This window comes from Cloeon dipterum, chromosome 2 (assembly GCF_949628265.1).
Source record: "Cloeon dipterum chromosome 2, ieCloDipt1.1, whole genome shotgun sequence".
Taxonomy (NCBI): Eukaryota; Metazoa; Arthropoda; class Insecta; order Ephemeroptera; family Baetidae; genus Cloeon; species Cloeon dipterum.
Window position 1 is genome coordinate 26,000,426 of NC_088787.1, and position 25,248 is coordinate 26,025,673.

Sequence of the window (25,248 nt, forward strand, 5' to 3'; positions counted from 1 at the left end):
CTAAATTTTCTCATCCTCCATAGCAATCTTCTCAAGGGAGTTTGCTGAGATATCATTGTTTTAAGGGCTTGTCCCAGCAAAATTATTATTTTTATTCGTAAAAGAAATTAAGGTTGCCCGATTGTGAGAAATCAAAATAAAAACCTTTTTTATTTCTGAAAACATACTTATCAACACAATTTAAGCCAAATACCTGACTTGTTTAATAATTAAATTGCGCGAAAGCCCAATTTATCCTTGTTGTTTTTTATAAATATAATGATATAAGTATGGATTATATATGAATTATATCATATTTATATTATATGAGAATACTAAAGAAAATTTATTTATTCCTCGCTTTTCCTATAGTGTTAAAAAATGCTAAGCGGTATCTCTCTCTCTCTCATCTTTGGTGAGTTGCTGGTGATTGCGTGAGCGAAAATTGTTCCAGAAGCATGCACTCAGCAAAAAGCGACAGCTACGCGCATCTTCTTTAAGGACTTCAATACAGCTCTGACGAGTCAATTTTTCGTCAAAAAGGTGTATATACGCACCCCATTTCGGGATTAACTTTCTGAAAGCACCACTCCAGCGGAAAGTTGCCAATTTCGCGGAAAGTCTGCGGAATTTATCGCTCAAAGTCCCCAAGCCCTTTTCATCCACATTAAATTTGGGTGCGCGCGTGAGAGGGAAGAAATAAGGAAGGAGGCTGCGTGAGCTCCGACGCGCCACCTCTCAGGAGGCTAACTGCGAAAATCCGTGTAAATAAAGGTAGATTTATATGCAAACATCTCCTTCTAAAGTCTGCTTTCCGTTCTCTACAACTTTTATGTATTACCTCTACCGAAAAATAAACTGGCTGCGAGAGAGAGAAAGAAGATAATGGGCTTCTGTTCTCGTTGGCTCCACTCGAGATATTTATTGTCCATAAAGGCGGCCCTGTGTGTGCGCGCGAAAGGGCCCATTTCCAGACACGCTTCAGGGTGGGCGGACTTTATAATGCCTCGCAGCGGCTTGAGGACAATCAGAGTAATTGCGTTTCCATCATTAAAGTGGACGGCGCACTTGCAGCCGGTTAAAAAAGTGATTTTTACAAGAGCCACGCAAGTGCTCCAAGGAAATTGCCTTCAATTTCTGTGTGGGGAATAGCCTTGGTCGGAGAGTTGCCACTGACGGTGAGTGTCGCTCTACGGCTCCAGCAAATTGAGCAAGAGTCAAGTGGCTCCAGACGAAAATAAACTTCTTTTGATTCTGCTTCTCTTATTTTGTGTATAAGAGGGGGAAAACTTTGAATTTTGTTTGGGTTCTAATTAGACCCTCGCCGAGACTTAGAACTTGCTTGCTAAGCACACTGGCAAATGACTCACTGAAACTTCCTTGTAACAGTTCGTCAAAGAACTTAAATTATTAAACACGATAGTGTATCTTAACTTAACACGATTAATTATAAGGTTTTCCTCAAAATTCTCTATTTTAAGTTATAATTTAGACATTTATTTATTTAAAAATGGATTTATGGTATGGATTTATTTCACTATTCCACCAATTTAAAAAAAATATATTGAAAAAACTTAACTTGAAAATATTAGACTTTTAGTTTTAGTGAACTGTTCGCTAACACTTAAAACATGTTTATTCTTTTCAATAGTATCGTGACGTTGTTTTTTATTCTTCTCTCTAATTTAAAAAAAAATGGCTTATATAATCTGAACGAATTTCTTCTTCGTTGGTTGGGGATAGCGATAGTAATCGCTGTTCAGATCATTCAGAAAAGTTCTAGAACAAAGTATTTTTATCCAGGAAACACGTGCATGAGGAATAAGCATCTTTCTTGCTCTTAAGCGCTCACATTATTATGTTAGGGACTCTGTATATGCACGTAAATAAAGCACTTGCGTGTGTGAGTTACAGCAAGCGTGAATGTGTATGTGCATATGATGTATGTACACGTAACAATGTACACACTGCGGACGTAGCTCTGGCTGCTGCAAATTTCGAATTTCAAACAGACACGCTGCGGCAGCTTGGCGCTTTTCTTTCCCTCGCTCCCTAATTGGTGCCTTGCCTTCGCTCTTTTCACTCTTTCTTTCTTCCTCTCCTGCTTTGGTCCGCTCACAAAAGGGGTGAGCATGGAATTAGGCCAGCGTGATAAATTTTTGAAATTAACTGTGTTCAGAGAGGAAAAGGGATCCAGCACCGGAATTTTTACTCTGGAGCTGACCTTTTTTGTTTATAAAAACATTTTAAACCCATTTAAATATGTAGTAATATAGCAATAAATTTTGCTTAATAGAAAAATTTTAACAAAAAAAACAAAATAAAAAATAAATAAATATTTTATCAAAAAAATAGTTATTATTATATTTTACTTCAATTGTAACAAACTATTTTCATTAAGGCCTTTTTTAAATTTACTCTTTGAATCTGAATCTGAATATATTAAAAATTGTGTATAATCTTCACCACACCCTGTCATTTTAAAGGTATAATTATTATTATTGAAACTTAATTCACGTAGTAGTACAATCGATTTATATTATAAAAAACAGGAAATGAGAGCAGCAAGCTATTCCAATCAGAGGATCCAATAATGTTCAAAAAGAGTGGGGAAAGGATACCACTTCTTGTTAGCTAGTTGACTCTGTCTTGAAGGATTAAAGCTGGAGTTATTCCAGACTAAAATAAATTCATTTCAATAAATATTTGAATGTTGGGTCAATATTTTCACAATTCACCAAATATTTTAGTTTTTCTTCTCTTAACATATGAGAGGAAAATTGCATGCCATCAAACCCTTAGATTTTCATCTCGGCGCCAGTTTACGTTCCGTGTCAGCATGTTCTGGTGATTTTTCAACGCAAAACAAGTGTGTTTGGGTGCTTAAAAACAAATGCGACCTTTTCTGCCAGTTGAAGCACTTTTGCTCGCAAGTTGCTCGTCTGGTGGGTCGTTTTTTAAGAGGACGTCGGGGTTATTCAATTGAACCATCATTCCGTGCGAACTTTATCGAGCCACTTGTGTTTCTTGCCCGCTTTCCGCGCGCGCGAGAGCTTATATTTATGCCGGCCGAGTCCGTGTGTAGTTGACTGCATGCCAGCAAAATCTTTAAAAGCGGCTCGACTCCCCAGGCGACCTTTTGTTGCTCACAAACTGACCTCAATAATGCAAATTTTCATTTTATGTATGTTTGTGCATGTGTGCTGGAGAGAGAGAGAGAGAGAGTGCCGCTGCTCGCTGTACGTACACTGGCATTATTATCATGACCGTGGCTCGCCTCATGAATATTTTAAATTCGCCTCAATCTGGTGCATTATTGAAATGGAAGCACTGCGAAACTACGACCGCGTGACTAATCTTGCAACGTGGAAAACCAATTAGGTTGTTTACTTTGAGCAGATGTGGGTACCTAAACGTCCTGTCTTTTAAACAAACTTTTTATCTTGCCCGAGCAGAAGTTAATTAGTTATGATTCAAATTTTCTGCTCCTCGGTGATTTCGACCTATTGGCTCCATTTATTTTGATAGCAGCTGTAGCTATTTAGATGGTAATTTCGATAGGTGGTTGTGATTGATGTAAACCAATTTCATAGATATAACTCGCGAAAATACACATGAAAACCTTAGTAAATATTTATGTGCACTACATTGATGCCTGAGGCTGATCAGCAAACTTTATGTGTGTGCTATAAAGAGCAATAACACTTGCGTCAATGGAAAATACGCTTAAGTAAAATTGATTTTGTCAAAGTACATAATATGTGTTTTAAAAGTTGATTTTTTTCTGAGCAACAATTTTAAATTATTTGTACTCTGTTCTTGCCTTTCAGTAAGCAGCCATTCCAGATTATTGTTTGAACAATGTGAGCTCTACAAAATGCAACAGTCGAAGCAGGACTGAAAATAAAAAGGTGTTGCCCTTTTCTCGAAAATTTACTCCACTCGGCCATTTTCTTTAACTTTTGATTCGACTCGACAAGATCTGTCCAATGATGAATGACTTCTTTATCATGGGGATATGAAATAAAAATTTTTAGAACTGAGATAGTGCTGGCTTTTGGATAGCACACAAACCTTGCAGCAAATTTTGTAAACGAAAAAAATACATGGATAAATTTTGACTTCTGCTTAGTCCTTGATTTATACAAAGGCATTAGGATCCGCAGACTTGCTCTTCTGAATGACATTTTTCTGTCTTTATTTATTCTTGCTCAAGTGCAGGAAACACAATATTATTTGTTTAAACCCAGAAATGGCTGAGAATCGAATGTACAGACCCACAATTTTCAATTGCACTTCTCTCTACCGCTTCTCAGACGCCCCAGTCCTAGTCTTTGGACTAGGGCTACTTATACATATAGTTGTACGCCACTGGTGTTTAATAAATCAATCAATCGATCAATAATATGATACAGAAAAATTTCATTGAGAATCCTGACCTTGACGGAAAAAACGCTAGCTTGTCATTCCATTTTTAACTTACTCGATAATGATACATTTATAAGATCATTGACGACACTCAATTTAAATGTTGGGGCAAACTCAACAAATAAAAACAAACTCTCCGTTAAATCTATGAAGAGAATGTCTCTTGGTGACTGATCTATTGCCTCTACAAGCTCCACTTTAAATTGACAATCTAGGCGTCGTCTTTAATGCAAATAGGCACATTGTGTACGTACACCCCGCACCACACAGCATTGCTGTGGAGAATCATTCTCAAGCCCTACCCGATAATCATCATCTAATGTGCCACTTCAAGAGCAGAATCAATATTGCTGGGGAGTTGTTGAAAGGGGCAAATCGAGGCGGCGAACAGTAAAAAGTTGAGCGGGCGTTAAGTACCTCGAAGAGCGCGCTCTCACCCCAGAGCAGAGTGTGTTTTTGTGTCAGCACAAGCAAAGACGCGATCGCTAATCTCCAAGATAAATACAGCTCATCTAGTCTGGCAGAAATTAACGCAATTCATTCTCCACTGCAAAGTGCGACATGCACACACACACACTCACACGTGTTCTCTTTCCGCAGTTTGCTAAACAAACCGGCATTTCGCGACCTGACAGCGTGAGAGGTTTACAAGACGGTGACACTCGAGTGATATTTGCTCACCCTCAAGAGGCAAAAAACGTCTTTACACCCTCTTGTTCAACTGCTTGCACGTTGGATTACATATGCTCCACTGTGACTTTTGCACTCGTTTAAATAAATTTCCAAACAAGAGGATTTAACCACCACAGCCTCAATTTATGCAGAAATAACGATTCTTGAATAAGAAAGCAAAGGATGTATAGATTGATCAAATATTCCACCCCAATGATGTATCAATCATCGTGCTGCCACTGAATCTTTGGCATTCCAGTCATGCCCCATCAAGTCAATAAAGGGAGCTGCCAAAATGTGCAAAGGATATTCCCCAGACCTTGTCGGTGATCTTACCCTACCCTGCTATTTGTAACTTTAGTTATTGATGTTCCCGTGCATAAATAGTTGAATTTTACCAACACCGAGATCGTTATATATAAATTATATGTATTGGTTTTAAAAAAACAGCAGCTACTAAATTTTTTAAATGGACTAATTAGCATTTAGATAGTGATGGGTTAAACATATAAAGAAATCGTTACTCGTGCTTATTTCAATTGCTCTCACCAGCTATTTGTAAGTGCAGTCAATTGATTGAAAATCCTCTGCAGTGCTGATTTTTTTCTCTCGGGCTTAAATGATCTAACGGGACAAAACATCTTGTGTTCAGTACAGGGAGTTATTTGTTTTTCAAAGTTTCCACAATGATGCCATTCCGATTAAAAGTGGTGTAGTCATTTTCAATTTTTATTTTTACTAAAAATCCACCTATATACCTACATTTTATTAATTTTATTTTATACACTTTTTATTCCATCATATTCAGATCATATTACAATATAGCAACGCTACAGATTTACTTTCAGGAGTTTTAAAGAAGAGAGCAAGAATTTTTATTCAGTCCTCTACGAAACATTCAATTTCAAGTCTGCTGTGGAAATCGTTGCTTACTACCCCCAATAAAAATTTATCAGCCGTACTTTGTAAGACAAACTCAATAAAAACTCGTTGCGAACTGCTTGATGCGATTGGAAAAATATTTTGCACACTTAAGTAGCAGTAAAGCTCAACAAGGGCTGCGAAGGAAGACAGATTGGCTATACATTTCGGCAGCGCACATACGCACGAAAGCAGCAAAATACGCCGGCGTGTCACTATATGTGCTCGGGAAAGCTCTGCGGCAGGCAAAGCCGGCGGTGGCCTATAAAAAGGCGCAATCCTGCCAAACTGGCGTGGAAAAAACAGCGCGGCAGTGGCAACCAGGCACGAGATGATTATCGCGGCCGGAATGTGCGTGAGTTCGGAGACACAGTTGCATACTTACTGCTCCGACACACGCGTGTTCCTTCGAATGTGTGTGTGCGCGATATAATAAATTACGCGTCACGCAAGTGCGCCAACTGTCAGCGAGAGGTGGGCCTCTCTGCCTTGAAATTTAATACGGCTCTCTCGCTTCCCCGTTCAGTCAGGGTCCCTCAGGGTGTGCGCACGACCTGCTTGCTGTCGCTCAAAGCACTTCAGATTGTTACAAGTGTCTTCAGGGACAGGTCTAACTTCAGATTGTCCTAAGCACGGAAAGACCAACTCCACATTTAACGCACGCATGACGTTGCGCTGATTTAAGACAGTTTAACGATTAATCGTTTAAATGATATTCACTCCATTTTTTTTTTCGAACTGTAATTTGAATTGGAAGAAAAAGACAAGTATTTCCAACTAGGAATGAATAAATCCTCGAGTGCTACCTTCAATGAAATGTAAATGAGATGTTCTGAATGTAAAAAGTTTATTCCAAAATGATTAGCGTTCAAATCACGAAGGCTAAAAAGTAGCTCGCATATGTTACATCATGCAAACAATATTATCTGTCCCAGATTGCGCCCCTCAAAACGCAATATTAGTTCAAAAATTCAAACAATGCATTTGAACCCGTCAAACCATTTTTATTTTATTTTTGATAGTTGAAAGATGAAATAAATATTGTTTCACAATATCAAACAAGATCAGGTCAGTCTATAAATTTGATCTCGTTTGGAAAATTACAAATTTGAATGAGCGGCAGAAATGGCACTTAATGAACAGGAAAGGCTTTCTCTCTCATTTGCTTTAGTAAGGATTGTTGATCTACTCCATTTTCATATCGACATCTCGCGAGCAGCCGGACTGTTGTTTTGCATGCATGATGTGGGCGGAGGGTCTTTGTGTATGTGTGTGTGTTCTGTTCTGGTCTGGCACACTCTCAGTCGGCCAATCCGTCGCATGCGGCGGCAGCACGCCTGTTTTAATCGGCCGTGCCGTTTTTATGTATGCTAAGCAGGTGACGCTCGTTTGGTTTTTCGCGCCTCCTAACGCGCCGTGTTAAGTTTGCCCGTTGCAGCAGACCCTTGGTCAGTTTTGCGGCATCGATTTTGTGTGCGCGCCCAACAAGTGAATAATTAAAAATTTTATATGGCAACACGAGCAAGCGAGCGGGCAGGCGGCCGGGCGAGAGCACCGCCAAACAACCCTTATATGCACACGAGAGCAAGGGTTAATTTAGAGCTCGTTTACACTTTTTTCATAATCATCATTTGTGCAGCGCTCGCGCTCGCGCGCGCGCGCGCGTGTGTGTGTATGGCCCTTTTCAATTTATGCTTGGTGGCGCGCACTGGAAAATTTATGATTCGCGTTTTGTTTTGCGCTCCCACGGACTTTCTTAATAATTCACTCGGCAAAACGAGGTCGCCGTTTTGGGGAAAGGAAATAGACTGGGGAAATGCGATTTAGCCCGCGCCCATTGATGCAACTTTAAATCTCATTAAATCCGGGATTTATTAGTGGCAAGCGAAACTTTCTGCTCTCGTTAGTATGCGTGGGATGTCATTTTAACTTCATTATTCAGATTCACTCTCTATCTCTTGAGTTTAGAAATTCACCAACAAACTTGCCTATAATTGATTATTGCTCCTCGAACAACATGTAGACGTTTCCTAATATATTTTTCTTTACATAGGGGTGTAACATGAATCTTCTTTGTGCTTAATCGATTTAAAAAATTAAAACAATTTTCTCTGAAAAGGACAACGGCTGCTAGGTAGTTTTTGGCTCAAAATTTAGACGATCTTAAACGGGTTTTTACACTTTAACAAGATTTTGTCAATAACATGAAATTTCCAGAAGGGTTGATATACTCTTTGCGCGTTTGTGTTAAAAAATTTCGTATAGCAGGAAAAAATATTTTAGGTCAAAAGATGGTTTCAATGGATGAGTTTTGGAGGTGAAAATAATTCTGACTTGGGATCGGAATTTAATATTCCGCCTCAAACCCCAAGCTATTTAGTAAATAAGTCCTCAACTGACTACAAGCCTGGTGCAACAAAAAACAAAAATCTACTGGTAAAGTTGTATATTCAATTTTTTAGAACAATGTATTTGTTAAAAAAAGAATAAAATTCCATGTTATGTCAGTTATTGAAATAAAAAATTTCAAGGAAACTATTAGAATAAATCATTCTAAAATCAAGAAAATCTACTTTTTATCTTTCCAGAACCAACGCCTGGTTTCAAAAGACACTTTGAAATATATCACAAAACAACTAAAGTACATTTCCCTTAAAATCATAAAAATTCACAGACAATTTGGACCATATCGTGCGTTTTTTCATTGAATTTGTCTGGACTTCATGCGATTTAGACGGATTTTGGCATGCATTTAAAGATATTTAATTTGAAGATTTCAAGTTTTTAAAACGTATTTACTCAGTCTTTTTTTGCAAGATTTGCTTGTCATGGCTATCACTATATTTTCTGCAATAATGCAACGTTTCACTATGAGCCTATTTATGATTGTAGATGTAAGTTCTGTGGCGAGACTTGTGAAAAATATCATATCCAAAAGTGTACAGCAAGAAAACTTACTTTGAGAGAAGCAGCGAAAATGTGTAAAAATTGATTAACCTTTAGATGTAGAGTGTTGCACGCATATTTTGCGTTTAATAAACTATTAATTAATTATTTACTCAGTTTTGCTTTAGTGAATCAGACGTTCAGCATAACATTGTTATTGGTCTTAATTTCCTAACCTAATATTTATTTCTGTTAGTTTCCTTTTTGTGTATCTAACGTTGAGGTCTGAACGAAAACAAAATTGCTTCAGAAACGGTGTTTTCTGTAGTAAATAAATCTTTCAGTGAATCAATAAACGAAGAAGAATGGTAAAATTGGAAATAATGGTACTCACCGGGCATAATTGACACTGTCTTGAGGGCACGAAGCACACGAAAGGTACGCAGACCGGCCAAATTTCCACTCGCTTTGCCGATAGTTGCGTACCCCGACGTAATAACAACAAAGTCCAACCAATTCCACGGGTTCCGAAGGTAGGTGTATTTGTTTAGAATGAAGCCTTTTGCCACCGACTTTATAACCATTTCAAAACTGTATATAACCAAGAAGAAGTACCTGCAAAAAGCAAAACACACAATCAGCCCGGTCAATATCGAAACTGATAAGAAAAGGGTCGGCCGCGGTTGAGTCGCGCACGCAGAGCTCGAGCAAATCTCCTCTTTTATGGCGTTTGTTAGGAACAGAAAAAGAAGGTCGAGAATCGAATCGTCGAAGCAGCAGCCTCGCGCGGACATTTTTTGCCCACTTTTCATCTCGAGAAGCGCGCTCAAGTGGATCGGTTTGCGGAAAAAGAGCTTAAGTGTGCGCGTGTAATGCGACTTCAAAGGCGGCCGAGCATCAAATCTTATGTGCTGATAAGTAGCTTACTCTGCCTCCTCCATAGGTTCGGTCATGGCGAGGAAGACGCAGTTGAGCAGTATAGTGGCCATCACAATGTAATCAAAATACTGGTTTGTCGATACAAAAACACAAGCTCGCCTCCAACGGTTCCACGGTGAAAATATAAAAAAAGAGTTGGTGGCGGTGAAGCGGTGGATGTAGTTCTTCCGAAAGCGTTTCGACACCACGCAGAAAGTCTGAAAACAAACAAATCGGGGTGAATCCGGCTCATTTTGTTTGCTCTGCAAATAAACAGTCTGTGTATATTTGGATCAGTCGCACAGCGATTTGTCTCTAAATAGATTAGCTCGATTGGGAATGTAGCTGCTGCGATGAGTGGATCTGGATGTGTTACACAGACTGACAATGTGGGGATTAGGAAAACCGTCGCTTTTGGTCATAAATTCTACACTTTGTTGGGTCAATTCGGGGTAAAATGGAGAATCGACAAGCCTCATTTAGAATAATTGTAGTTGGATATTTAAAGTTAACAATCGTATTAAATTGTGTGATACCAGTTAGTTAATTAATTCGATTTCAATCCTCCGTGGATCCTCCTAGCCAAACAAGGATTAAAAAATATTTTAAAATCAATAATCCTTATTTTGCTACGCGAATTTTGTTTTGCAAAATTACTGCTGATGAGACCTGAGAGGCCGAAACGGTGACTGTCAAGAGAGATTTGATTTCTATTAAATTTCCCTCTCTTGCTGCCAACCTTTAAATCCCTTACATAATTAAAAAAAATACATATTTTTGATAAGCATGTCTCCTGTTTCCTTTCAAATTCTAATCTAATTCGAGATGAAACGATTCCAAAATGCATAGCTCGTGTTAAGAATAGAATATTCAACGCCATGAATTAGTTATTTAAGAATGCACAGCATTGCCGTCTGACATTTTACAGCATAATAACAAAAATAAGACCTTTACTTTCCTCCTGTTAGTTTAGCACACCTTATGGATTTTCTCACTGTTTAGCAGCGGCACAGTTTTGTAAGCCGCAAGCAGCTCATTGTAATTCACAAAACTAATTGTGACGTAAATGCATTCACGTCTTTTAACACCCTGAACTAGAAACCTTGGCGATCAAGCGGAGCGTGCTCGTTCCGGATCGATAACTTCCGCTTAAACAGCTTGTACAAAAATGAATATGGAAAATATACTTTCTCATGTCAATGCAAATGCACGTTATTCCGGAGGTAAAAACGAACGATGCATACAAAAGAAGACATTATTGCTCGGCGGGCCAAATAAAGGGGCCAATTAAACTAGGCGAAAAATAACAAATCAAAAGGCGACAGTGGAAAATAGTAAACACAAGGCCGAGATTTATTCAGCGAGTAAGTGGCGTAAGAGGCCAATTAACAGACAGATAATTAAAACGGCAGCAATAAAAAGAGGGCGGCGGGCAGACGGTTTGCTTGGCACACGGGCGACGGCGCCATTAAGGAAAACGTTGTCGGCGCGGTGACACGAGCAGACGACCACACTTTCCTGTGCGCAATTTTTGCGGGTAAAGTGCGGCGAGGGGACCTGGGAAATTAAGGCACTGCGTCATCAGCCTCAGCAAATATTTGGCCAGGGAAATAATCACGAAATGAGTGAGTGAACGCTCCCGCAGCGTACCATACGGATACACTGTAATTTGGTGCGTGCGCCTCTGTGTGTGCCTCGCAAATTATTTCATTCTGCAGAGGTATACAGCTGCGGAGTGCGCGCGCCTTCATGAGAAATGCACGACCAGCCCGGCTGATGGGCTCTTTTATCACTGCGTATTACACGCCAGAGGTAACACGTGCAAATTGCAGACAAGCGGATTTTGTAAAACGCGCTGGCCAAAAATGTCGTTAATTTTGCAGCTCGCTGGAACTTTGCCCTTTATATAAAAGAAAGGAGTTAAATGGTTTGTAAATCTATTATGAAATAAAGCTTTAATAGAGAAATTACCAGTTCATAATGATAAATTATTCTTCACAATATTAGAGTTGCATGACAGTATTTTTTTAAAACAGCATTAAACTGGTTTAAAATTTCAAAGGACCCTAATGATTACATTTGTACGATTTTTACCACTCAATCTATGTACGTATTACATTAATTTCGTCTCATTTAATGACATTTTTTTATATTAATTGATTCGTATTATCAAAGAGGCGGGAAGCTCAATCTTTTAAATTCTCAATTTGGTCCTTATGTGAAAACTTATTATTATTTTTTTTATTTATTTTTTTTTGTAAAATTTATTTAATTTGGTAACCTCGGCAACAAGTTAATTTCAAACAGATTTCTAATCCTGTGAAAGCACACTCAGTTGAGCTGGCGGAAATTCCATTGTAGCTCTTGAAATTCCGTGCGTCACTCGTGATTCTCATTTTTAGGGCAAAAAGCTCGTCTGCTCAATTTCCACAACGGCTTCTTGCCATCAATCGGTGGAGCTCGGGTCGTTTCGAATAAGAATTTAATCAGCGTGAAAAATTAGCGCGCAGAGTAGAGCTGCAGAAGAGAGTCTCAAGGGAGCAAAAAGCAGCAGCCGGCGTTTTTCCACGCGCGCGGCAGCTCAGTCGGGCGTGGTAATTTAAATTCCGGCGTCGCGCTCTTTGCTGCGGGACAGACGCCGTAGAGTCTATTAAATCAAACGCTCGCACTGCAGCTCGTTCATAAAATTCCAGCCCGGCTGTTTTAAATGATTTGCTAGAGAACAACCAGAATTCGGAATGGTGTATATTTTATTGCAGATGTTCTTGATGAAGACTTTAAACTTTTAACGATTTATCTTGTTTCTCAAAAAATCATTTACAAATTTTTATATAATTATGTAGAATTGGTCATTTCCTATACAATTTGACAATATTGAAAAATGTGTGCTCTAACACAACTCCATTTTCTTTTGATGCTAGGCAATTTGCTAAACGTAGCTGCCAGACAGGTTGCATACCCTCTTTTAAAGTTGACTGGGACTGTAGGCCTTCATGCCTAAAATACTAGTTTAGAAACAACTATCTCGTTTGTAAAGTAAAAGCTGCTTTAAAGGGTTGCTTTTTAATCAATAACGGAGCTAAAACTGGTCGGCAATATTGTGAAGCAGTGCAAGTCAAGTTTTGGACGGGCAGGGATCAAAATGCAGAGCTTACAAGTTGCGCAATTTCGCTCAGATGTCTACTCGAGGGTGAATGGGCGAGTAATGCGGTGGCCCGCCTCCGCCCCTGCGTACTCGCTCGCTTGCACACACGCACCACTTTTAATTAGACGACGCCAATGCGCCAGGCTGGTGGCAAACCGCAGCAAAGGAGCCAAGTGCGTCGCCTGATTCACTCTCGTCACGCTCAATGCAGCAATGCTGTTAGGAGCGAAAGTGGATGTGGGCCACAAGGCCGGCACACGCGGATTGATTGATTCTGATCCGGCTGCTTTGTCGCTCATTCATGCTCAGGTAGTAAAGCTTGCTTGTGCATGTTGTCCGTCTGATTGATGAATCGTTGAGAAATCCCTTGACAGATGGCTCATAGACGTCAGCTACACTATATCGCAGTGTATTTGAGATTATATCAGTACAATTAATTAAACGTTGATCGTTTCAAAGAACTTTTTGAGACACGAAAAAATTAAAAGTGTTATTGTCAAAAGTTGCCGTGAAACATTTTTCCATTCGAGTGCTTACATAAAAAATATATATTAGTATAGATGCAATTTTTTTCATTTTGTAACTTGGACCAGAAAAATCACAATCTTCCTCATTAAAAAAATAATTCATTGGCCAGGAATTCTGTTTATATCGATTCTCCTCTTTATATTTATATCTATTTAGGAGCTGCAAGTCACCTCTCGATTTTAAGCGCGTCTGGTAGTGCACAGAAAACATTCGCCCCACTTCTTCTTATTTTTTTTGTTTTAGCTCAAGAGCAGGATGCAGGCAGGCGAAGAAGACAAAGGAGTGTGAATTCCTCACGCTCCCGCAGCTTACAGCGCAGAAGTGTTTAGTTTGAAGCACGTTGATGTAACGCGCAACTACAGCACGCTGTATTATGTGAGGACTAAAGGAAAATAAGCTTCTCATTAAAAATGCTGTATTTCCCCAGCAGCGTTACACAGCAAGAAAAAATCTTTACAATCTTGATGATGGAGAAAAACTATAATTTGAATGTATATTGCTGATTTTCATCATGGAGATATTCTCCCAAAAAAAGGTATTCTGCGAGGGCAACCATGTGAATCGTTTTCATACAATGTCTGTTGTTTGAGTTTTGCAATAAATGTTTTGGTGCTGCGGAAAGCCCTGCCTTGTCTTTTTTTTTTTAAAAAAAACTTTCTTCCGGTGTTAGTTTCAGAACAGAAACAAAATAGAGTCATGTGCCAAGAAAATAAGTGACTGATGCTGGCACTCTAAATCTCTTGCAGCCGCATATAAGAGGGACTGGATCAGCCTGAATGGCGTGAAGAAACTCCTTTTGGCGAAGAAGGGAAAAGTTTCTTTCGCAAGAAGGATCAGAGTCGGCCAAAATAGTGAGTGCGAGAGGGCACGAAAAACGGACGAAAAGGGCAGCGTAATCGATTTTTCGAGCGAAAACAAAGTCGTCTCGTGCAGAATTAAAAGCGGTTGACCAAGTGTGTGAGTGTAACTAATGGAGCCGGGTGACCACAGGTTGTCAGCCGACGTGCCTGTGCCCGCCAGCCAACAGCCTGCCAGCCGCTCTGGTGAAATGAAAACGAAACAACAGATGTCATTCTGATATAGTCTGCGCGCTATTGATTAGCCGCTATTAAGTTTCCAGATGAAGTCACGCTGCATGCATGTGTTGCGCTCAAAACCCAAAAACAGACTCACACGTGTCAGACAACATGCAACCCATTCTTATTAAACAAAGCCTTACGATTTATTTTCTGAAGAAACATGAGCTCAGTCAGCACTACTTCATACAATTGATTACGTCAAAAAAATTCAAGGAAAGTACTGTTTTTTACAAGAAAAGATAGAATAAATTGATGTAAATAAATTATTTTCTGGAAATAATACATTTAATTTAAAACGAGAATTTTCCAGAACCGTACACTACTTTGTGTTTTGTGTAGACTTTTTAACAATTTATTCTTGCGTGTTCATTTACCTTAAATATTTATCAAAATTGTATATTCAATCTATTTAACAGAGGGACCGGCTACCAAAATGACTTCGAAGTATATTATAAATTTTGTAAACCACCTATCAATAATTAGGACATAAGTTAGTCAACCCTTTAAAAAATGACATCCAACATTTTTAAATAAAAAGGTTCAAGTAGAAATTGAAATCTTAAATCACAGCCGATTTATTTCTAGCAAAAATCTAAGCAGTCACGTGTGAGGTAGAGACCGTCGCGTATCGACTCCAACATCCACCTACGTCCATGTGGAGCGTGCACTGAAATATGTGTGTCACGCAAGGCCCTTTTCCGAGCACGCCGGCTGCGAGTCGTGCGGGCGTTCGCTCGTTCGTTCGTTCGTTCGTCGGGTCGGGCGAGCCGGAGGATTCGTTTCGCCGATTTGCTGCAACGCCATGCGTGCGCCTGCTTTTTCCCATTCAGCGGGCCACCTTTCGGGAAAATCGAGCCAAATTCGACCGACCGCCGCCGCTCAATATACGTGCTTAGTGCGCTCTTTAATACGCACATAGCGAATGCCTTTTTACGTTCTCAGAGCGTATAATTAAAAAGTTAGTTGAGCACGCGCGCGCGCCCTCTTCGCCGCGGCCAACTGGGGGCGAATTATCAACTTCGCCAACTGCAGACGAGCTGCCTGTTTTTGTGCAAATTAATTTCGCCCCGTTGTGTGTTGAGGTGAGAGCCCAGCGCGAGCAGGCAAGTTGTTGCCTCACGCCCCGAGAGCTGTTTGTTTTGTGAAATCTTTTTCGGCCAGCAGGCACCGGTCATTAAGATGCAATTTGCCGCTTTCCCCGGACTCTCGGCAAAGGGGTGCGTTGAACAGGTGCAAATTTATGCTCCCTGCTTGCACTTGCTGTTAATTTTAACGGCCTGTGCTTATTAATTTTTATCCCGTAGCACCATAAGGGGCGTGCATAATGAATAATAATTAAAAACGAAAACTTCCACTAAAGAAACGCGGAGTACAGCGCTCTTGTCCAATTCCCGTTATTAGATTTCTGGTATACTTTTTTATTAAATCTGCGTTAGCAAGGAAATTAGATCAAATGCTGCTGAAACAGTCGGATCCAAAGCAAATTTTTAAGCTGAAAATGAATACATTAATTTGAGGGCCATTTATATCAATTAATTATTTGAAAGTGGCTGCTCCACATGTCTGAAAATGTATGCACTGCCTAAATGAAAAGTTATTTTGGTGAAGTACGAGACTTGAGGGGCCAATACAACTGCTTTCTAGTGCAGAGACACGAGATATAAAATTTTGCTCCTCAATATTTTACTTTTGAAGTTCCTTCTCCCTTGTCAGAAATGGAGAGGAGCCATTTGAAAAACTAAAATATTAATCAGTGGTCACTCTGTACTTCATAAAGGTAAAATTCTACCGTAGATTTCGGCTAATAAGTATAGTTCTGATAAGAAGTCCCATATTCTAATCTATATATCTGAAGGGCAAGGCTCGCTGGTCAAAAACACTGCTAATGAAAACAAATGGTGGCTACAAATCCATTTTCTGTTGTCAAATGTTTGCTAAATTTTTCTAAATTATAATATACTCCATCAATATGTATTGCGGAAAATTAATATAAAGATTTCCCCTTAATAATTTGTTGCATCCATTAAAACACAAGCTCACTGTAAACATTGGCAGGAATAATTTTTTTCGTTTAATTAAATAAGAGCTAGAAAACCAATTGTTTCATGTCCAAGTGATACAACACTCGGACAGCTAAATAATCTCGTCTCCCCATTTTCGTCATTGATATGAGTGAGCAGAGAAAAGAGGCGAGACTGGCGAGAAACGAGCCAACATCAACACTCATCTGACAGTATACATATAGTCCAACGAATTCCACGTGCGCACGCCGGCCGACCCTTGACCTTTGCGCGCATTAACCTTTCATGAAATTGTGGAAACTATAGTTTCAAAATGCGAACAACACCAGGTGACGCAAAATGCGGCCAAAAAGTCAGACGCCAGGCGAGCAATGTTGTCTGCCTTGAATTTGGGGGCGGGGAGTACACGTCCCGGGGAAAAAAACGCGCTTAATTAAAGGGACCGAGGGGAGTCAAAAGCCCACGAGCTCGCGGCCAGCAGACCCGGACTGGGAATAACTGGAATTATTACAAAGTGGCACTTTTAAGCCGCATTAGCCCGAGAGGCTAATCATGCTCCTCCCACGAGAGCACATTATTTTTCCTAGTAAATTTCATTTTATGCTCTCCTAGGTGAGTTGTTCTTGTCCTCAACTTGGTCACTATGCTAATACATGTTTATAGCTCACTGTGCAGCATATTTCCTCCCAGCTAGTAGATATTAAATTTGCACAAGAAGCGTTTCAGAGTTTTTGTCCAATTGCTAAATAATATTTATATATTTTTACCATTCCTTATAGAGGTAAAAAATGTAATAGAACAAGGAAACTCTTTGGAGACGTGCCAAATAAATTCGATTTACGTGCCGCCGTGTGCCGCACTAAAAATATTTGTACGGTACATTAATCTAACACCATTATAAACGCCATGAAAATCGATTGTTATTACGTAGAGAACAATATGCAGACAGAAACTGGTAAGAAAAAATTGTTGACCACGAAAATATACTTCTGCTATATAGACGAAGCCAGTAGGGGAATAATGGACAGAAATGTGATATTTTGTCATAGAGTATTTAGTAATACAGTGTCACTTTTGCTGAAAGGGGATAGGCAAAACCCTGATAGGCGTATATCGTTAGACATTTATCTAATGGTTAAGAAAGTTCTCCTATATTAAAAAAGCATAAGCATTCATAAACCTTTCATTGTAACACACTGGTTATCTCTAGCCAAGAAATGATTTAATGCGTCAGTAAACATGGCAGAGAAAAGTTAGAAAGCAGCTAGCTCATTAGCACAAAATATCAACTAAGGTAGGCAGTCGTTGAAATTAATTAAAATTAAAAGGAAACTAAAAATTAAAATTAAACTTGTCCTCGTCGTCAATGATAGTGTTTGAATTTGTATTCGTCGCGATACATTTTGGCATCAATTGGTGCCCTGATCATTGACAAAAAGGAAAAGTCCAATTTAAATTTGTATTGTCTAAAATATGTATCTCTTAATTTATTCACTAGTCTTGTCTTGATTAGATTAATTAAGAGAAAAATCATTTTTAAATTCCAACTTCATTGTTAAGTCTCACTATTTTAATAAATTACTGTAATTTAAAGTATACTGACAATCGATTGTAAGCGTTTTAGTTCTTATATGAAAGATTACGGAGAGGATGAAATAATTAACACTTTCGACAGTCCGTGTCTGCTTTTGTGGGAAAATTCGGGAGTGAAGCGAAGGTGAGGACACTGGATTCGAGAGATCTCGCACTGCGACACGGGGTGGAAGAGGGCAGCGGGGTCTCGGCGGCGGGCGGAGGCAGTGGAGCCTGCAGGTAGTCGGCGGCGTCGACTCAACGACAACCGTGTCGCGACCTCAAAAATCCGGCGGGCTCATCAATTATTATGCGCGCGCGAGGGTGACACACACACAGCATCTTGTGCCCTCTTCTCGACTCATCTACCGGAGCGTCTTATGTGTGAGCGCGCGGGTGTTGTGAGCTCACTCGCTCGCTCGCTCGCGGGTCGAAAGTCAAGTGGAGAACGCGCGCGCCAAAATAAATTAGCCCTGCGTGACTGCAGCCATTTCACACACATACACACACGCCGACAAAGGCGGCTCCGCGAGCGAGCCCCGCGGGCAACGCGGCGAACTTCAGGTTGTGTGTCGAGACCGACTCAAAAACGGGCCACACTCCAAAGGACACGTGAACAAAATCGACAAAACACACATAGATGGATAATTTATGCAGTGAATCAGAAAGAGGATTTCATTTCTATCATAATTCTCCTCTTTTATTCTTCACTCACATTTTTATATATTATTTTTGTTAGTATTATCGCTGAGTACGGGGGCTAATTTTCCTCTTTACTGTACACATTGTTAAACAAAAATTGATAATTTAATCTATCAGAACAGATAAATTCAAACTTATAATATTAAATTGATAAACTCTCTATCATTAGCAAGCTCTTCAAATAACTTTTTTTCATAGAAAAGTTATCTAAAAATTAAAATACTTTTTAAATATATAATTATACGCAATATTTTGCAGTATTATAAATATTAAAATAATTATATGACACGGCGGTTGCGAGGTGACACCAACAACAGGCACATGCGTTTGCAACCACCGCCAGTGCGCAGTGTCTTCGGCCAGAGGGCTTTCTCCTTCCGAGTAGTGAGTCCCTGGAACAGTCTGCCACCTGAACTCAGATACTGCACAGTGACCGATTTCCCATCCTTGTGTAAAAAGCATTATTTGTGGCAGTCTCATCAGTGATAATTAGTGTGATTTTCCTTTTGGCTCAGTGCGGCGTGATTTTATGTATGTATTTGATCGTTTTCGCAGTCATCTGCTAGCATTGTAAGCCGTTTCTTTTTCTGATATTTAATGTGTTACTCTGGCAAGAATAAACAACAATAATAATATTTAATAAAATACAAAAATAATGCTTCTTAATTTTTTATTGTGTATTAAACTTGCCCTTTAAACTAAAAGGAGCTTTTGTATCAAGTTTAAAATATTTTAATAATATAATTAATTTATTTATATAAACGTAAACAAAAATTGGAATTAATTGCATCTAGCCCACTTTCGAGTTGGCCTCGTTTGTGTGCATGTGATGTGTGTGCGGTGAACGGAGAACGACAGGGGTGCATTTTATTATGATTAATTCACGTGGCGGGGGAGAGAGGGCTATTTTTCTTACAGTTTTCCGTTTGAGAAAATGCAATTTGCAGGCACCGCTAACCTCATGAGCGAGATTTCGAGATGAGGTATAACAGCCAGCCGTTGGTATAAAAAGCTAAATCTGATGGAGCGGCAATGGCTGTTGTTGCGGCTGATGGAGAATTCTTTTCGCGTGATGCTTGGTTTTGACGGCCAGGAATGTTAATATTTGAGAATTGCGGCAGCCGTGGGGAGCGGCAGAGGGAGGAAGGGAGCGCCTGCGTTTTGTTTATGGCCCGCAGCGCTTGTTTCGTGTGCGGCTAACGTTAATTGACAACTTTTCAGCACGGCTCGTTACGCGCGTTTTTCCCTACATTCAGCAAATTCATTCTGCCATTTTGTGCTTTGGGGGAACACCATATTTCATTGAATGCAGATCTCTCAGTTAACATAATCAAACCAATTTCAACTCAATTTTCATAATAAAGTTAATTATCCGAAATTTATGGGTATAAAAAAAATATAATTTGTCTCTGTTGTTGGTTTTCTGAGGAACTGATAGTGAATTGGCACACTTTCCATTCATTAAACAGTTCCAATAATGAAGTTTTTCAAGGCAAGGTAGATTGGAATATTTTGATAGACCAATTTCAAATCGCATTTCTTTCATGCTCCAGGCACTGCCCTTGGCCTTTAATTTTTCTCATTTCCTGCGTTTAGACCATGCTTTTTCAAAATTCATTCGCCCTGCCACCCATTAATGTAATTTGACTAATGGAATAGTGCAGTATCTTGTTGGTCGAAGCGAACGGCCCTCCCTTTGAACTTTACGAGAGCAACAAGCTTAATGAGCCGTCGGTCGGCATAGTAATCAATTTTTCAAACTATTTGCACACGTTTTATGTTATTAAACGAGCTCCAGTTAATTGCCTTTTGGATAATTCACAATAATGGAATTGTTTGGTGGAAGACCAGCGTTCTCCATTATTTAAAAGATGAATCCAGATTGTGGAAGCAGTGAGTGGAATGCAAAGCAGGTAGAAAAAAACCTCATAAATCTGGAACAACTTGGCAAGCACTAAAATTCGCGTTTCACCAAACAAAACGTTCTCTCCGTGTAAACCAGCGCAAGCTGCTTTTGTCGAGAGCACCAAAATACCCGCGAAAAGTGCGCTTTTCAGCAATAAATTTTTACCAGCAATTAATCCCCGCGCGTTCCTGGCGTCGAGTAATTCGTAATACACACGTAATTCTCTTACGGCTCAGCAAGTACCATGGAAATGTTGCCAAGTGGAAAAATGTGTCCTTTGCCAGCTCTCTCTCTCTCTCTCTCTCTCTCTCTCTCTCTCTCTCTCTCTCTCTCTCTCTCTCTCTCTCTCTCTCTCTCTCTCTCTCTCTCTCCCTCTCTTTCTCTCACTTTTTTGCATAATTATTGCATGCAGTATAATTATCGTTAGCTGCGATAAATTCGCCGGCGGACTTGGCACTAATGTTCTTTCCCGACGCACGATTTTTAATTCTGCTACTCTGTGCGCTGCCGACCTGCAAACGAGAAATTTTTTACAATAGCAATTTCCATCTCGTGCTGTACATGAATAAAACAAACGAAAAATACGAGATATGACTGCCTTACTGGCTACCGTAATTCTTCTTTAAAGGGAAATCTGAGCTTTGTCTACAATTAGCTCAACCTAGTAGCTTCTAATTTTACAACTTTATGGAGATTTAGATTCCATAGAACTAATTTAGTTAGATTTTGATTTATTAATGAGTTATATATTTGGTGGTTATAAATTCTTTGAAAATTTATTATGTATTTTAAATAATCTTTAAAGTAGCTTTCTTTGTTAGGTAATTACGTTCAATATTATACAAAACCTAATATTAAAATTGTAAGATTTAATGTTTAGTCTGTTCATGTTCATTATCATAGCTTATTTAAATATATGGGTATATTTCAGATTTAAAACAATAGGTTAACAAAAAATTAAAAGTAAAGAACAAAATTAATGTTACAACGCTTTCATGGCTAGCCATAAAATGTTATATAATTTTTTAAAGATTAAATGTTAATTTCATAAAATTGCCTATTTTAAATGTGTAATAATTTTAATAACCACTCTAGGAAATCTAAATTGACTTTCTATTTGCTGGAATTCTGAAATTTACCATAACACGGTACAGCTTTGGAATTGAAAATGACTTGTTTTTTTCTGCGTCTTTCTCACGCATGTTACATTTTATTTTCCTTTTAGTTATTTGGATACGCAAAGACACGTGCACAAAGACCTCCGGTGTCCCACAAACCTACATCTACCGCATTTCAAATTCAATGCAGCCGAGTAGCGATTTTCCACAAAAGCAGCTGCTTGATTCGCAGATTTTTCGCGTCTCGCTCGTTGCATCCCTTTCACGGTTTCTTTCGTTTTCAATGGTGGCGACGAGCGTCTACCCTCGCTTCCTTGCCTCTCTCGGCTCTTATCTCTCGGCATGCCTCGCGCACACTATGAAAATTTAGATGCACACTTTTTATTCCGGTGTAGCGCTTAGTTATTTACTTTTCGGCCTCCTTCCCCGAGATTATGCACAGAGCGTGTTCTCTCACAGCAGTGTATCTGGCCGTGTTTACACAACAACAACGGCTCCTTATGAATTCCCTTCGAAAAAACGGCAGCGAGAGCGAGTGAGAAGAAAGGTTGGCTCGGCAAACACTCACTCGGTCGGCGGCGCTTATTTACAATTCATGACCTGCAGAGAATGATATTATTTCAAGTATTAGCCGGGCGCGCGCGTAATGCATTTTTAATCATATCGACGTGACGGAATGGCGCGGAAACGCGCAAAAACTCACCAGAGACTCCCTCTCTTTTAACCGAGTGACCTCGACGTGCAGTCCATTTTTCCCTTGCCCCATTTTTGCCACCACTAACAATAACAATACACAAAAGAACGTGCTACCTTGTAACCCCAATGTGGCCGCAACTCTGTCGACTTTTGACCCGCCATGACGAACTGCTGTTAGTTTGCTCGATAAAAATCGACGGTAAACCACTTAAGAGGAAATATGGGATGAAAGCTTTCTCAATCTCAATGAATAGCAAAAATTGGAGGTGTAAAGACGACGTGTTCCGCATGTCAGAATAAAAAATAGCCTCTCATGCTATTCCAAAACGACTACATTGTACTCTCTGTTCGCTAGTTAGTTTTTAAACAACTATAAGGTAACAACAAATAGTGTATTACTTTTAGATTAAATTTTTATATAATATTATAGCAAAAATATTACTTTATATTAACAATAAAAAATATGTTTTATTATCTTTTTAAAACCATTGTATTATGAGTGATTTAATAGAAGTCACAATTTTAATATTTCATTTTAACTATAAAAACAAAAAATTTATAAATATTTTACCATACCAAGCCGATTGGAACATTTCATTTTTAAATATATACAATTCCTGACACTAACACTGAAATACTACAATCATTTGTATCAATTTTTACAACTCTTTGCTGCTTCTCTTAAACTAATATTTTTGTTTAACATGTAAAATTTTTTCTTTTCACACCGTTCACCACAAAATCTACATTATTTACAAATGTCCTGGGGTTCATACATCTGATTGAAGCAGAACAAATATACATGGCAAGCAAATCAAATAAATACATGCCTATCCTCAAAATTTGGTTCCCTCCAATTCCCATTTAACATTGTTTCTGTCTCGTAAAATTCATCACAAATCTTATAAACAAATAATACTAAGAATGCACATTATTCAATAACAGGATAAGGATTCATAGGCTGAGTAAAAATAGAGTTACTTTATAATTTTAAATAATATTTTTCAATTCTTGGACTTTAACGAAGATTGTACGTACGTATTCCCTGCACGTCAGTTGCATAATAAAATTTTTTTGCAAGATGACACACGGTTATTAAAAATCAGGATATCTCGTGGAATATAAAGATGATAATAATGTTTTTGAAATATTTACTTTCTTTAAATTTGCGTTACGAGGTGCACCAATAAAACTTAATATAAATAAAGGCTTTGGTTTTAATTTTTAAATTCCAAGGTTGCTCTCCAAGGATCAATAATTAACGCAAACACACGTGTATGATTTCAATGGAGTTTATATTTACATACATCGGCAGGCAGGAAATCTGCACCGACTGTTTTGTGGCTGGCAGCACAGATTGGACAAAGCCTCTCAAACTCCGCCAGCAAGCCAGCTCCCCGGTGACGCAAGGACCGTTTCACTCTGCTGTGTCATGTTTTTCGAGTTTCGGGTCTGACACACACAAAAACAGCCTTTCATTTTTACGCTAACAATATATATGTGGCAGAGCCCCGTCGGCCGTTGGGCTGGTTGCGAACGGGGTAACCAAGGCAAGGCAAGGGGTTGTGGAATTCGCCATCAACAAGCGAGCGGCTCTGCGCTCCCTTTCAACGGCTCACGACGCTTGACCCGCAACAACCAGTATTTCATCAGTATAGCAGCTTCAAACGGGCAATTTTCGCCACCGCTGCCGAATTTCCTGCCGTTTGCATAATTCACCGGCGGCGCCCTTTGTTCGTCTCCCGTGACTCGAAAAGCTGCTCTCTGTGCTCGAGAGTACTCTGCCGTGTGGAGAGGCAGAGTATTTGCTTTGGCAAATTGGGCGAGCGCGCGCGAGACAGGGCTGATTAATTTAACTTTGCCTTTAAGTTTGCGAATTTATGCACGCCGCGCGCACACCCCCATCGATTTTCGCGCACGCACTGCCTGCGGATGCGATGCGCTTATTATATTTTGCCAGAATAAAACTTCAAGTGTGCAGCGCAGCAGCCAGTCCAACGCACACAAAGGCACTGACTGCTGATGACTCATTAAACTTTTCCACTAAATTATCCGGCCTGGGAAGGCGTGCCTCCGTTTGCCTCGGGCACAATGGATCGCTCATCAAACGGAATTCCTTATGCCTTTTCTTATGCCTGCTGACAATTTCATTTCATTTTCCATTATTTGACGAACAACATCTTTTGGTCCAACAGTCCTTTCCGTAAACTATCCTAAATCTTGCAGTATTTCTCGTCGCCGCAGACCGTTAAAAATGGCGACGGACAATTTTTCGTTTTAGTTTGATGACAGCATGGCTATAAATTTCCGTATTTTTAACGCTACGCACATAAACTTGACACTTTGGAGTTGAAAATGAGACATCGCAAAAGCACGATATAATTTAACTATCACTCTCTGTAGCTCGTGCTCTATGAATTGCTGTTTAATGATTGTGATGTTTCATAATGGCTGCACTTAAAAACTAACATACTATCACGATAAATTTTGATAGTTTGTGGTTCAACTAGTGCACAATTTGAGCCATCCTCATTGATAAACTCCCAAAAAGTTCTCTTTCATTCAAATCGCTCCTTTGAACGTATGAGCATTAAGTTTGCCATCGCTCGACTAAAAAATGACTGACATTTCAATAACCCTTGAAGCAAAGCTCTTGAGCCATAAGAGAACAAATTTA

The 25,248-nt window shown here is 39.3% G+C and overlaps 1 protein-coding gene across 13 annotated transcripts in view; it reads right to left on the minus strand.

Annotated features, from left to right (window-relative positions):
• Positions 1 to 25,248, minus strand: part of NaCP60E (Na channel protein 60E) — a 96,941-nt gene that overhangs the window by 50,849 nt on the left and 20,844 nt on the right. For all 13 annotated transcript variants that reach the window (XR_010574582.1, XR_010574581.1, XM_065481367.1 and 10 more), the window contains exons 2-3: positions 9,814 to 10,022; positions 9,281 to 9,501 (exon numbers count right to left, since the gene is read on the minus strand). Coding sequence is in view for 11 of the 13 variants with exons in the window: in XM_065481367.1 (XP_065337439.1) it covers positions 9,281 to 9,501; positions 9,814 to 10,022 (430 nt within the window). In the remaining 2 variants the exon portion in view is untranslated. The remainder of the gene's footprint in view (positions 1 to 9,280; positions 9,502 to 9,813; positions 10,023 to 25,248) is intronic.